This window comes from Melozone crissalis, unplaced genomic scaffold (assembly GCF_028551555.1).
Source record: "Melozone crissalis strain CALT ecotype California unplaced genomic scaffold, PUWL_Pcris_2 ptg000002l_1, whole genome shotgun sequence".
NCBI lineage: Eukaryota > Metazoa > Chordata > Aves > Passeriformes > Passerellidae > Melozone > Melozone crissalis.
Genome location: NW_026535780.1, coordinates 3,420,176 through 3,435,520, shown reverse-complemented (window position 1 = coordinate 3,435,520; position 15,345 = coordinate 3,420,176). Strand labels below are relative to the sequence as shown.

Genomic DNA, 15,345 nt, shown 5'->3' with positions numbered 1-15,345 from the left:
AAATTTTCAACAATTTTGTGGTAATAACCAACAAAAAGTTATAGATTAACTTGTTTTGTACAATTATTGTAGGGCTGAAGCAACACGTGTACCACAGACAGCAACAAAACTGAAATTCAAGATAATTCTCACATCAGGGAAAGGGAATGACTCTCACTTCCCAAAATGCAGCATTATTCCAAAAAATCACAACCTCTTGTTTATGTTCCTACCACTGAACAGGAAAATACTCACTGGATTGAGACATCAGTGACTGATTCATAAAATAAAGTTATTATTCTTGGCAGACATAAAAAAACTATTTTAAGATGAGGTTTGGTGTCCTCCCTCTTATTTTATGTCTCCAAATACTGTGTTCATACTAATCTTTCCTGAATTTCCCAACACCATGCTGAAAAAGACAGAAGATTTGTGCCTGCAAGTTTCAAACCTGTCCTCATTTCTCATTCTTCTGAAGATGCACAAGCCTTTGCAACCACACAAGTAACCTGAGACACCTGGATGTAAAAATCCTTCAGCCAGTATTTCTGACCTCTGTGAACTCATAAATACAGACCCAAGTTTGATCCCATCTTACAGCCAGTTTCAAGTATGAGAGTTTTCCCCCCATTTTGATGCTTTTTTCCTTGTTCCTGATATATTTACACCCAAACCCTCCTACTGTGGTTTATTTTACTTTGGCTTGACTGTTATTTTAACAATAAAAAAAACAAACTAGAGATAAATCTGGATTAAGCAGAAGTGACTGGTTGCCATTGCTTTTCTCTGCTGGATAAACATGAAGTGTGTTTTAACTTGCCTGGCTTTTCCTACAGGATGGAACAGGAATTGTGAACATGACCTTGCTGTGTATGCAGGAGCACCCAGGGTGTGCTTGTTCCTGATTTCAGATAATTCCCATTTCCATCTCCAACAGTCACTGCTCCCTCCCAGAACAGACCAGACACAGAGAAAGCAAAACAATTATCCCTTCAAATGTTAGGAAGGAACAATTTTAGAGATTCCAGACTGATTTCAGCATCAGCAATTAAGGACTAGGATAATTCTGAGTAGAATACTACCTGAAGGAGGGTTTATCACAGAAATGATTTGGCAGCCACAGCAACTGCTCCTGTTCCTACTGCAACACCTTGGTTTTCATCAGTGTGGGACTGATGAAACAAACACCACTTAAACTGCCCAATGTATCACAGCCAGAGGTGGGAAGAGAAGTGAGATGTGGCAAATAAGAACATTATTCTAAAAGCATTTTTATTGCACCCCTAGACTGACAAAAGATATTTAAATTATATTTAGTTGTGCAAGTTTGGTACTTCAAACATGAAGTCCAACACTACTGGTCCATACAGGTCACACAGCTTGTTCCAGGAAAACTGAATTAATGTAACCATAACCAGCAAAAAGTTTATTCAGTATCACATAAAACCAGAACCTATACAAACACCAAAATTAATCTGGAAAGAAGAAAAGTAATGGATATTTTCCTACCAAAGACCTGATGATGCCTTTTATTCACATATTCAGTTTATATATCCTGTATCTATAAAACAGTATATATTTTTATTTTATATTAGATAGTATATGAAATATTATGTGTATGTATTTAAGAAATATAAAAGCAAAAGATTGAAGGGGCAAATCTTTCATTTCAAGGACAGGAACAAGGAAGAAATTCTCTGGTGTGAGGTTGGTGACGCAGGGCAGAGGTTTCCCAGAGAAGCTGTGGCTGCCCCATCCCTGGAAGTCAGGTTGGATGGGGCTTGGAGCAACCTGGGATAGTGGAATCCCCCCCTGCCCATGGCTGAGGAGGTTGGAGTGAAATGATCTTGGAGATTCCTTCCAACCCAAACTATTCTGGGGTTCTATGACATTCCCCAACTCTGTAAGAAAACAGGCACTAAGTTCTCATAATTATAACCAGAATAAAATCCCCTTAATTTTAGGTTCAGAAACACATGCAGAAAAGCCCATCTTCTGCTAAACCTGGTTAGCTGATAAAACATTAACTCACCGACCTGACAGGCACCATCCCTACGTGCCCATCCCACTTCCATCCAGAGGACACTGGTTGGAACAGCTCAGGGTGTAAATCTTAATTTCTTTGCTGCTCTCATGATAAACATGACACAAGAATCAGCCCTGATCTGGGAACAGACACACAGCTCCTGTCACCCTTTCCCTCTGGGGAGGGGCTGGGAGGGATATCTGCGGCACCCACATGCTCCTGTTTGACAGGTACAGCTCTACAGAACCATAAATCAGAGACCTTTTAATTCCGCCAGCATGAGTCAGGACTGCTGCAATCAAACACCTGAATGGACAAAAAGCTGCTGTTCAAGTACCTGGCAATGCAATTTGCTGCATGGGAATCATTTGTTAGGATCAAATTGAAAAGGCTGCTCGACTCCAAAGTACCTTTGTTGCAATTCTTCAGATTATCTTGACCAATCATCATGACACAGCTGAGACAAAACCCCCTTTGAGCTGAACACACTGAGATTTCAGGAACATGATTCCTGCTATCTCCCCATACTAGCAAGAACAGATCATTGCTGAGTTGCACACATATTAGCTGAAAAGCTGTGAGTTTCAATCCTATTGCCCTTTATCTTCCAAAATCAGCTAAGAAACTACAGACCACACCCAGTTCCTTCCCAGAAATAAAGATGTAACAGGACTGCAGACCATTACTCACCCTGCAATCACTTATGATGAAAATGTTCCTTGCTCCTATGACCTCTAGATGGATGTTAAAGGAGAAAACTCAAACAGTATGGGAATCCATGACCAAATACTGGCAATTAAGTGATTAATTTTGCTTTATCAAGAGGTATGGTTCAAGTGAGGAAAGTCTAGTTTTACTTTTACTTCTACAGCACAGTCAACTGAAGTAAAAAGTTCAGCTTTGAGTCTCAAAATGCCACTGTTGAGTTCATTACTCTCATCCCCTGCTGCTGTGATGCTGCACAGGACATCACTGAAGAGCTCAGGTGCTGTGAGCTGCTGTCCCAAGGCACAGCAGAACTGAAGCACACACTGGTTTTACTCCTGTATTTACTCAAGATGAGGAGACTCAGGCCATGGAAAAAGCTGTTTCTCCCTAGACATTTGCTTGGTAAATCAAGGGACAACACTTCACTTGCAGATTCCAATTTAAATAGAAAGTACAAACCCCCAGTGCTTGCTGTTATGGATCTGAAATCACTGGAAGGAGAAACACTACAGAAAGCAGTGACAGTGCTTGGGGAGAGGATTAACCCATCTCCCTTCTGGCAAAGTAACAAAACCTTGGTTATCAAATCAATAAATGGAAAGGGGAGTTTGTTTACAGGTTATTTTCAATAAAATGACTCAGCAGGATTGAATACACACAGAAATGCTTTTCTTACTATCTATGCTAAGCTACATTAAATATCAGAAGAGGACAATCCCACCCTCTTTCCATATGCCAATAAATCCATGCTGGGCAACCACCAGTGACCTCCCTACCTCAATCACTTCCACACCTCAGCAAACCTTGTCCTTGCAAACCCAGCAGGGAAAACTGGCATTGGGAGTTCTCAACATGGATTCAACAGGAGATACTGCAGGGATCTCACTGCTTTTGCACGATGATGAAATCTTCATAAATGATACAATATTTCTGTAACTCCTCTAACCAAATACATTTATGATGTCCTGTACTTAAGCTTCTTTTAATATAGTATTTACAAAGATATTTCCTTATGTCTGGCTTTTGGTTGTTGTGCTGAGTTATAGAATTCAGCAGCTTGTACAGGTTTCCCTACTATATTGTTATAGTGTATATTAATCTATAATATATCCAGTTTTTAATAATTCCATGAACAAATCCATATCAGATCATGAATTTAGGAATACTAGTGAGGTTTTTTTTTTTTTTCCCAGACAATTAATGAAAAGTACATAATCTTTGCTGGCATATCAACATTTTTACAAAACATGAATTTGCAACTGTTCAATTTCAGCAGCACTACATCAAGTGAAGAGTTGAGACAACGTAAAACATTTCTTACAAATACAACACCAGTCACAAAAGCTCATTTCAGTACCACAGTCCCACCAAAAAAAGCTTCCAAAAGAGACATTGCCCAATGAATTGCATTTGCTAAAAACACAAAAACAGGTAAGAGATCATCTTTGGTATCTAATGTTGAAATACTGCAAGTCTTGCCAGGTTAACTGGGCAAATCAAATTATGCACATGTCTGTAGATGTATTTCACATATACAAAATAAATATACACAAACACATAATGGGACTTGTGATAAAGAAATTTCAAATATAAACTGCAAAAGAAAGCAATTACGACTATAAACTCCTGGTTAACTTTTCTGCTTAATGCACCATTTCCAACAATGAAACATTCACTTGGGTTCCAACTTCCACACTTTGCTGTTAGACTTGTTTTCTAATGCTTCTTTAAAAGGATCTTTCAAACATTTTGTTTTCCTTACTGAAGTTTTAGGTTTTTTCCAGGCAGCTCAGAATTTAATTCCAAGCTGCTTCACTGGCTCATTACCAGGTGCTACAATTGATAAGATCACACATCTCCATTACCCAGGGAACACCAAATGCTCCCCCAGCCCTTTAAAACAATCACTTTCCTTTCTTGTAAGAATATCTCCAGCTCCATCTTCCATTCCAGTCGTCTTTGAATGCGAACAATCACCCCAGTGGGAATGCAGCAGACTCCCTGAGCTGCACAGTTCTGGATTTTCAAGAATATTGAGCTACCACACGTTGTGCTGTAACATTGAAAGGGAACTCCCCTTGCTTTTCCAGATTATTTTCCACCTTTAAATATATCCAGGCATATCAGGAATATGATACTCTGAGCAATCCAGTCTAGTGGAAGGTGCTATGGGCAGGGGAGCTGGAACTAGACTGATATTTAAGGTCCCTACTAGCCCAAAGCATTCTGTGCCTCTATGAACTTTTTGCCTTTAAAAATTAGTGGTTTGATGAGATTAACATTATTTTTCTTCTTTCTACAAAAACCTCCCCAAAAAACAGGAATTGAAGAGATGCTTTTCATGGTTTTCAAGTCTCATAGCTCAAGAAGTTACAAAGTCATTACTAAGTTTAACAAAAGTTTAGGCAACATTACCCTTCAGAAGGAAATGGCCAATGTAGCCCACGTGGTTAGCGAACAACAGACTGACAAATCACAGACCAGACTTTTCCCAGTTGTTTTCCCCTCAGACACCACGGGAAAAGCACCAAATGTCACTCCTAAACTACACCTATAGAGCAAAGAAAAATGAAGAGCAGGTGCCTCCCTCCAGTCATTTTAACTGAAGCTCACTGAGAAGATGTAGCAGAACAATCATACAAACAGAAAAGCTTTTTTTCCTTTCTACACACAAGAACAATTATATTTCTATGTTAGATATACAATGTCTATGGCAAAGAAGCAGGATATCTTTCTTTAGAGATTATTTACCTGCCTACAACCTTCATAGCAACTTCCCTTACTCCATTTTCTATGACTGTGTCCCTCTTAGTGATCACCTATCACATAAAAACCTAAGGGCCTGTTGGACTGAATGTTATCACTCTGTCAGCAAAACAGCGGAGATTTATGACATGGAGATGAAGAAGAAACAGCTCTGACCTCCTCTCTTATGCATCCAACTGCCTTGCTTATATTCAACACATGACCAGCAGGTCCCATCTGAGCACACCCCCTCAATCAGCAGGGCTCACCAAAAAACAAACCCACAACATTGCACTTGGAACTGCTTCTCTCTTTAGAAAAAGATTGCAACATCTGCAATAGGGCAAAACTCCTTCCCAGCAGATTAAATACACTTCACAACACAGGTTAAAATGTTTAGTATTTCTTTTAATCAAGAGCAGGTTTTTAACTGAATTTGGCTCAATTATTTTAAGCCAGTATAGATTTTCCATGTTTGAATGGCTGAGTTCAAGGACTGTGATCACCCTGCAGTAACAACTCACATGGCACACACTGAATTACATCAATTAATTGTTCATAAATTACTAAACAGAGCATTTCTGGAAGATATTCAAGCAACTTCCTCCTCCTTGGGGTGGATAATTCACAGACCTATAGCAGAGCTGCCCAGCTACCCTTGGCTGTCACGTTTACACAGATTTCACCCAGTTATTGTGTAAGGTTAAAATTCACAGGAAACACAAGAAAAAAGTTACCAGCAAAAGTATCTAGGTCGAAGTGTAATACATTACACTATTAACGATTTGAACAAATTTCAGAGATGTCAGTGAAAAGTCTTTAATGATCCATGACTACTTTCTATTCTGCTGAGGCAGAAAGGAAACCCCCTGTATGATACCAGCACAAAGTTTCAGCACTTAGCTGGGAAAGGAGTGGTGACTGCTCAGGGATCAAGACAGGCACTTCAGCATCCCCCGAAGTTGTAACTGAGCTTAAGGATGATCAGTCCACAAGACCTGACGTTTTAAATTTCAAATTACTTAATGAGAGGGAGGAAGCAGCCAAAAATGTCTTACTCCTACCCTGACCAAAGTAATGCAAACTTACTGAGAAGAAATATGCCAGCAACGAAGTACACACTTTCTCTTCATTCACCCACCAGAACACCCTCAAATCTGAGTTTGCAGATCCAAACTAAATTATTCAATTCAGAACTCTACTTAGACTAGATTTAGATGTGGAGAGGAGGCAAAAAAACAACAACACAGTTTCACACAAGTACTTTCTAAAGCAAGCAAACATCGTTTTCTCTGTAGCAGCCCTACAGACAGAGGCATACAATTGGCTGCAATTAGGTCATCCCACGCTATCCTAAGAAGATTTGACGATTTCAGATTTAAGAACGCTAAAAAAAAGTGGAACCTCTGTATGAACACAGACTCACTGAAATATTTCAAAGCCTTTTCAAAGAACAAACATTTGCTGAGATCACACCTGGTGCAATGAAAGCTCAATCTGCCCCATTCAAAAGAGAACAGAGCACTTAGAGTGTTATGGATAATAAAACATACACATCAAGATCCCATTTTAAGACATTATAAAATACTTTAAAAAGTTTTATCGGTTTTTGCTACATGTAACCTGACACTTTACCAGAAAAACCGAAGAGGCAGAATAAATACATCAGAACTAAATGGTTCTCTCATTAATACATTACCTTTCTTGGACTCAGATATCTCAGGGCCCTTATCAAAGTAGGCCAGATCCGTCTCATTTCCCTAAGGTTAAGCCGGTGAACAGTACACAAAGTAATCATCCACTGAGGCATGGCCACCATTCAATGACAAATATAGCTCAAGCTATTTCTCATCTGTCCTATTTTTTTGGGAGGCTGTGATGAAGCTTTTTCTAGAAATCATCACAACTGGCAGCTGTGAAGATCCTGGTGCCTTTGTCCTCTTATGCAACCCCTGGTGTTCCCCTTCTCCCCCACCAGGAATAACAAGAGATTACAGGGCTGCTCTCCAGATTTGGGGCAGAGGGGATGGACAAGCAATCTTCCCTGAAGTCATGTTCTGAGAACACAGGCGACCAGAGGAAGAGGTGGGATCATTTTTCATTCATTTCAGTAGCTGGAATGGGTGGAGGGGAATCAATACCTTTTATCATGGCCCAATGCAGCCATCCCCAGCCCTGCTGGGGCATTCTCTGGGACTGGAGTAGGGGGGAGAAATTGATACCTCAATACTAAGCAGCCTGAACAGCAGATGCAGCAGATGGCAAAAGCTTTTGCTTTCAGAAGATTCTTCTTCTCTACTTTAAAAAGTTACTTTCTGGGAGGTACCTTCATCCTGACCCTCACAGCAGTCCAAGGAGAGGAATCCCAATTTTATCTAATACTTCTGTTATCCAATTTATGACACACAGATCTGGCATTGCTGTTACCCCCTTCACGGTAAACAAGTTTTAGTAAAAGCAAAGGACACTCTGTATTAGCTTTGTTTCCAGCTACCGTTACTCATTGTTTACTAAATATTATTTCCTTGTGAGCTGACAGGTTCTGTACTTCATGAAACCAGGGTGTGGTGTTCCACTTCTCCCATTTCTAAGTCGATTCTACTCTATGTAGTATAATATGTGAATGTGTGACATATTATTAGTTTAGCCTGAATATTTCTGAAAGGTGCAGAAAGCAGGCAAGATAAAGTGTTAAATGCTTTTTCTTGTGCCCTCCTAATTACTAGACAATAAAAACTGTAAATAAATTTAATTTTTTTTTCAAACAACTAATCAGCAGCTATGCCTATCGAATCCTTAGCTCAGCTACGTTTGCCCTGTACTTCCGAATAACTGGCTGTCCATGATCCAAGATTACGGTGACGCAATACTTCACTGCCAGTTTCTCTTCCAAAAAAGAAAGTACATTGAAATGAAAGCAAGCACGAGGAAGGTTATGCTTACAACCAGCAACATTCAACTTTTTACAGTTGTTTTCCATCTAAGGAAGATTTGATTCTTTAGCTACTAACAGAATTTCGACCTTAATCCCTGTAAAGTCACATCCACAACTCCAGTATAGAAGTAACGTCCAGATGATAATATGGTAAATATAAAAGTCTTGGGGTGCAAATTAAGATTATCACGTGAATGACTTTCCCATGTCCATCTAACTATTGTTAAGCCTCAATTTCAAGTCCAACCGTCTCATTGTAATAAATTCATGCTCTGTGGCTACTTATTGTCTCTGTTTGGGGGTGGGTAATAGGGGTGGCAAATTCAGAGACATCAAGTAAAAACATGTAAGTCTTCCTCTCCCTACGATCAGGATCAGACACTTAAAAACTACTTCTTCTAAAAGGTGAGTGAAAGCAGGATCACCCTCGCAGCGGCTTCAAACATACAAAGATCACAAACAAAGCCGTCAGATCCTCACATCAGTGCAAGTACAAACCAAACACCTCAAGCGCTCTTTTCATTTCCAATCATTCTTAAAGGCAGAGGGAGAAAAAAAGACCCACAAAACGCGAAGCATCCCAGCTGTCAGGTGAAGCAGCTCCGGCAGAGGGGCAGCTCCGCACTGCAAGCGCATGACCAGAATATTTATTTTCTAGCTTGGCTTTGAGAGGAAAAAAACCATAGAACCACAGGTGGTAAAACGTTACATTAAGAGGGAGAGAGAAATGCATACAGATGAATATATATATATATATACACACACACAGAGTTATATATAAATAAAAGGTCGGAGTACCTTTAGCCCAGCACATGGGGAAAGGGCTGCAGCCGCTTTTCTCCATGCAGCCCGCACCTGCCCGCCTCGGGGGCTGCTGCCCGGCCACCTCCAGCAGCCACATACACGGAGCGTGCTCGATGCCGGCCAGCTCCGGCACACAATGTCCCGATTCAGCGCTCCGGGCTCCTGCGGGGGGAGGCTGGAGCCGCCTGGCCGTGCCGGATCCCGGGCAGAGGAGGGAGCCCCGGCCCTCCCCGGGGCGGTGCGCCTTCACCTGGCCGCGGGGGGAGCGCGGTGCCCCGGCCCGCCCGGGGCTCCAGCGCGCTGCGCTGAGGGGAAGCCGCGCCGCTGCCTCATCTCCCCCCGCCCCGGAGCATCATCCACCTCCTCGTCCTCGTCCTCGTCCTCCTCCTCCTCCTCCTCCTCCTCCTCCTCCTCCTCGCCGGGAGCGGTGCCGAGGCGGAGTGAGCCCTGCGGAGGAGGGCGGGCAGGGGCGGGAGGCGATTACCCGGCTGCCATTAATATGCTAATCCCCGTCTGCTGCCCGCGCCCGGCCGGCTCCGGCTCACCCTGTGCGCAGAGGCAGAGCGCTGGAAATGCGCTGGAAACGCCGCCCGGCCCGGCTGCGGACCGGCCTCGCTTCGCTGCCGCTGATGTTCCTGCTCCCGCACCGCCCCTCCCCTGCCGCACCCGCGTTCTGCCACCGCTTTTACACATTTGCTGTGTCCGTTTACCGACACCAGGCATCCTAAAAGCAAAACTTGGCTCTAAGCGCACAGAACTTCCCTAAAAGCGCTGGAGAACTTCCCCAAACTTGAGCAGGATTTCGGGTCACACTCTCCATCAGCACTTGCCTCACTCCATGAGATGATGGATGGAAGAAGCCCGGCAGTGCTGCTTGGCCTTAAAGAATGAATATTGCAGCCCACGCCAGTCCTTAGTGCCACATCCAGCCCCCTCTCAACCCGGGGCTTCTTTTATTGACTTCTCATCAGAAGGCAAAAGTCACCTCAAACATTCACCCCAGATGGTGAACGGCCTTTGTTTCTTCTTAACTTTGTAGCACCTAACACCAAAACTGCTTAAAATAGTTTTCTTTTCAAATGGTGAGTATAAATACTGCAAAAGCCAATGTTTATACTAATCACGCAACCAGGCACAGTGTGTGTATGGAAATAAAGCAAATATCCATTTTATGGCAAAGTATTTCACAAAAATTATAAATAACTGTTTCAGCTAGAACACCTATTAAAATCAACAGGAACAAGATTCACACTTCTCATTAAAGCTCTTTATATATTCCACGGTAATCTATTCTCACTCCCAGCCCTCAGCAGTAAGGCGTGAGGCTTATCCAAGACTAGAACCAAAAGGGAATTAATCTAAATCCAGCAGCCTTCAACTTAACCTATCTGCCTACTTGTAGCAGCATGCACTCGGCTACAGTATATGTTTAATTACCATTCTTTACTGCCATCTCATTTCTCAATATACTGACTGGCCTTGCAGAATTAGTGGTGGATGTCAAAATTCTTGATAAAAAAAAATAAGAAGAAAGGAAGCAGTAACTGCATTTAACTATTGTCTGCTTCTCTATTTAAACGAGAAAAAATATTCTGTGGTAAAAAAAAAAAAAAAGAGAGAGAGAGATGAGGCCACAAGCAGGCCCATCAGATGTTCTGCATCACTGCTCAGGCACAAAGCTCTTTCTGGGGCTGAAGAAAGCCAAAGGGAACTGAAGACATGCCTGGGTGCCTTCCTCCCCCCACACAAAGTTTTCCAAGCCCCTCAGTGCTACACAGACAGACAAACACTTCTGGTGACAAGGTCGATTATATTTACCTTCAATATTAAAGCAAAACATGCTACAGTAAATATTTAAACCACCAATTATTGTAGTTGTGTGGGTACAGAAGGGGCACAGACAGGCTCAGTGACCCTCTGGTTCATGCTGGCAGGGTAGGAAATCTGCTTTTACACATCCAGCTCTGCCATGGGCTGCCTTGGTGACCTTGAGCAAGTCAGACTTGTTTCCTTCAAAAAAGGAAACTGCAGATACTTCTTCAGTTTTCCTTAAACTGGTTTGATCTGTGGTCTAGGGTGTAAAATACATTTTTAAAAATGTGTTTCTTCTATGAAAAGAAAATGCTTTCCAGAAAAGCAGATTAAAAAAATATCAAGAAGTAAAAAGGGGAAGGTCTAAATTAAATTTTATTTATGAAAACAAAACCCTTTAAATATCAACTGGTAAGTGCATTGCCAAGGACAGTTTTAATAAACAGAATGTGTGGACTCTGTATTCTTTACAGTCATAACAGATGAGGCTAATACAGATTATCAATCCAAGTGTCAAGAGATACTGCCTGCTCATATAATACCAGTATTATATTCATTCTTCTCAAGGACATAAATTCTTGGTTTTGTATTAGACTACAAAATGAAGGTGAAAACTAAGTATTTCATAACATGACAATTTTTTAAATTCAATTTAGAAGCTGTCCAACATTTTACACCCTGAATATGTATTTTTTCACTTAAACCAAGCACTTCCTTGATGCTTTTAAAAAAATACTTAATATCTATTTGTTATTATAAGAAGTACACAATGGGCATATGCTCATTCTCTTCTTTCAAATAACATGATAATCTTTTTCTGCACAAAAAAACAAAAAGCCAAAAGCATAAAATTTATGTAATGGAGATGTTCAGAAACCTCAAAATTCCAAGTTGCAAGGAAGAAGCAGGCAAGGCACGAAGTAAAAAACCAAACTTGAGAAGTTAAATACATCTCCAGTATACAGAGTATTTACAACAATATACTGAGTATTTACAACATTTTATAAATACTCTCCTCAAGTAGGTATCTGAGCAGCATTTATGTAAAGTAATCTTTTTTAAGTAATGCCAATCAGATTAGAGCATTTACTGAAGTAAGAAACATCTGTCAGAAATTAGGGCTGTGGAACAGAAGCGTTGGTTCTTGTTGTGCAAGATGCATTTGCTGACACACACTGATAGTATGTGTGTAGCAGTCTCTGTGTAAGCAATGATGACAACAGCTATCAAAGAAAAACCTAAAAAAGTATTTCTACAAAAAGGAGAATTCATAAGTTTTTACTAAGAATATGCAGAAGCATTGACCATTTTCCTTAGCACACATTCTAACCAGGAAAAAAGCTCAGACTACCCCAATAACAACAGACAGGCAAGGTCAGCTAGGAAATGGCATTCTGCCCCAAGGAAATTCAAGTTAAGACTTTTCTGCTGTGACTATGATCTTGGTTGCTCAATTTCAGCTTGCTTTTAAAGAGTACTGATTATCAGCATCAGCTTTTGGAAAGCAAGAGGGGAGGAAAAAAATCAGAAGCATTTTTGAAAATTGTATCAAGGGATTAAGTTTTTAAAATTTTCTTTGTGGTGCTGAGCCTGTCTCCTATTGATGTCACCTTCAAAAATCAAAAAGCTCTGGGGAACAAAGGGTTAAACAGCAGGGTTTTGGGGTTTTTTTACAATTGTGACACATATAAAAGGTTGTCTGATTTTTTCCACTCAAGCTTATCCAAAAAAAAACAAAGATCAGGCCCATCAGACAAACTGGCAAACCTTGGCTTTCCCCATGGTCATGTCCAGAGCTGGAGCTCCTGGGGGTGTCCCAGAGATCTCATCAGCACAGAACTGACCCCAGCTTCTCCCTCAGTAAATGCCATCTTTAGGAACTCTCTGCTATTCAACTATTTTTTTTCCACATTTAATATCTTTATTAATCAAATTTTGATCAAACTGGCTGGCAAAGTTGGAGCATTGTTATGAAGGAGACTAGGACAGAACCAAACAGGGAATTCTTGTCCAAGTTCCACTGTGCTGAGAAATCAAACTGAACTCAGGATTTGGAAACTGTGAAGAAAACAGACAGTACCAATCTGTAGTGTTGTACCAATCTGTAGGGCAGTGCTGGAGAGCAGAACAGAAATTTGCTTTTCAGCTCCTCTCCTGCAACACCTCAGCCACCAGATGAACAGAACAGCAACAGAGATCTCCTCCAAGGGAGAAAAGAGCAGCACATTCACTTGTTAGAACAAAAACAAAGAGCCACAGCCCAGAGCACAGCCATGACATCAGCATTGGGGCTGGAGGCACCTCTGCTCTGGAGACAGGAGAGAGTGAGGAATGCTCAGCCTGGAGAAGGCTCCAGAGAGACCTTGGAGCCCCTTCCAGTCCCTGCAGAGGGACTTCTGACAAGGGCACATGCTGATAGGACAAAGGGCTTTGAACTGAAAGAATATTTCTTTAAATTAAGTATTAGGAAGACATTCTTCACTATGAGGATGGTGAGACACATCCAGAGAAATCATGGATGCCCCATCCCTGGAAGTGCTCAAGGCCAGGTTGGATGGAGCTTTGAGCAACCTGGTCTGGTAGAAGGTGACAGTGTCCATAACAGGGGGTGGGAAGTAGATGCTCTTGAAGGTCCCTCCCAAAATAAACTGTTCTGTGATGATGATGGTGATGCTTATTATTATTTTGGATTTAATAATTCACAGTCTTAACTACTTCATGGGCTACTGTTTATCACTCTAGTAATTTCTAGAAGCTGAAGAACAAAGGTAATGTTTTGAAGGAGATCTGCAAATTCCTGTAGGAGATGGAAGAAGAGTTCATTACATTCATCTAGCTGATAAAGAAAGTTGTCAAACAAAGTTTACCCTCAGAACAAGTGCAGGATTTTTTTGGTAAAGCCACAAATGCTTTCTACCATGACAACTGCAGCCCACAAAGCTGAGAGTGGCTGATGAATGTTCTAAAATTAAAACATGTTTATTGATCAAGTGACAGTCTTCTGCATCTGAATTAATTTGCTTTTCCATGTTAGTATCCAGAATTCCCCAAACATGCTGTCCAGACACTGTAACTGCACTGTAATCTTCATTCATCTTCATTCCCTCAAGTTAGTTCTTTGTGTGAGCTTTTTCCTAAATATTATAATTATTCTTTGGGTGTGTGCATTATTTCAAAGTGGAAAATATTATCTACCTAAGTTTACTCTTAGCCAAAGTCAAACAAACATCATCTTTGTTCACAGGAACTACTGAAAAATGGTGCATGGTAATTATAACAAATCCAAAATGACAACTCGTGACCTCTGCCTTACTCTAAACTCAGGTTTGCTAAGGCTGGTTTGGAAATCTGCCTTGGATTACCTGGTCTCTAAATTTATCATCCTTGCCCCCAAGGAGTCCTTTCTGCTCCACCCACACCTTCTCTGGCTCAGCTTCCTCCTGAACACCCTTTGCCAAAGGGCACAGAGAAGCACAGGGTGATGGGCTCCGGGACCTCCAAAGATCTCTGAGACTGAGAAACTCTGTCATCATTCTCCTGCCACCAGAGATGGTCTTTCTTATTTAACTCTGAGCATCTGACAGGCAGAACTGAAAGAAAAATGCTATTTTACTTTAAGTGTCAAAATCCAAGCCTGGTTTTTCAACAGAAATGATTCAGCACATCTGAGAGGCAGCATCACCTCCATGAATTCATTTTAGACTTTGCAATATGAGCAAACTCTAATTCCATGCTCCAGACTACATTAGGCCATTTTTCTCCTGAAGAAGAAAGATAGAGAGCACTTAGATAAACTCATTCTAGAATATAAACTGCTGAGGATCTCTGCTTAGGACATTTTTCTGGCAAAATGTCAGTCCAATACTGAATTTATTGTTATATTTCTCCATTTGATGAGCTTAATAGTAGGATAATCTTGGGTATTCCCACAAAGTTCGGAGTTATAAAACAAAACTTTGTGACCTTCTGAACCAAGATCACCTGTTTAGCTTTATGATCATCTGAGTTACATTTTATAATAGCAGTTGCCAGAATTCATTGGTTTTATTTTCAAATCTTAACCTATTGGTAGTAGAGAGGTGGGGAGCAGGACAGATCAGGGTGCTGGGAGGGAGCAGGAGGAATTCAGTGTTAATGAGGTTTCCCACACCTCCCCTGTCCAAGGGATGCTGTGCAGCAGAGCAGGCAGCAGTGCAGCCTCCCAGCCTAAGCTGCTAAGACAACAGATATTAAAAGGGACACTAAGTTAACTTTAATTTTATTATTCCATAAATAAAGACTGGCCATTTTTTAAACCCATATGGGTTGTATTAGTTTTCAGGCATGAAAGTTGTAG

General features: G+C 41.1%; 1 protein-coding gene across 8 annotated transcripts in view; it reads right to left on the bottom strand.

Moving 5' to 3' along the window:
* PTK2 (protein tyrosine kinase 2) overlaps nucleotides 1-15,345 on the bottom strand; it is a 188,316-nt gene that overhangs the window by 121,599 nt on the left and 51,372 nt on the right. For 3 of the 8 annotated variants that reach the window (XM_054295716.1, XM_054295752.1, XM_054295759.1), the window contains exon 1: nucleotides 9,192-9,396. The exons of 2 other annotated variants lie outside the window; for them this stretch is intronic. In XM_054295716.1, coding sequence (XP_054151691.1) covers nucleotides 9,192-9,294 — 103 coding nt within the window. In that variant the 5' untranslated portion in view covers nucleotides 9,295-9,396. Of the gene's footprint in view, nucleotides 1-9,191; nucleotides 9,398-15,345 lie in introns of those variants that run through there. 3 more of the 8 variants (XM_054295733.1, XM_054295742.1, XM_054295724.1) reach the window with 2 other exon arrangements.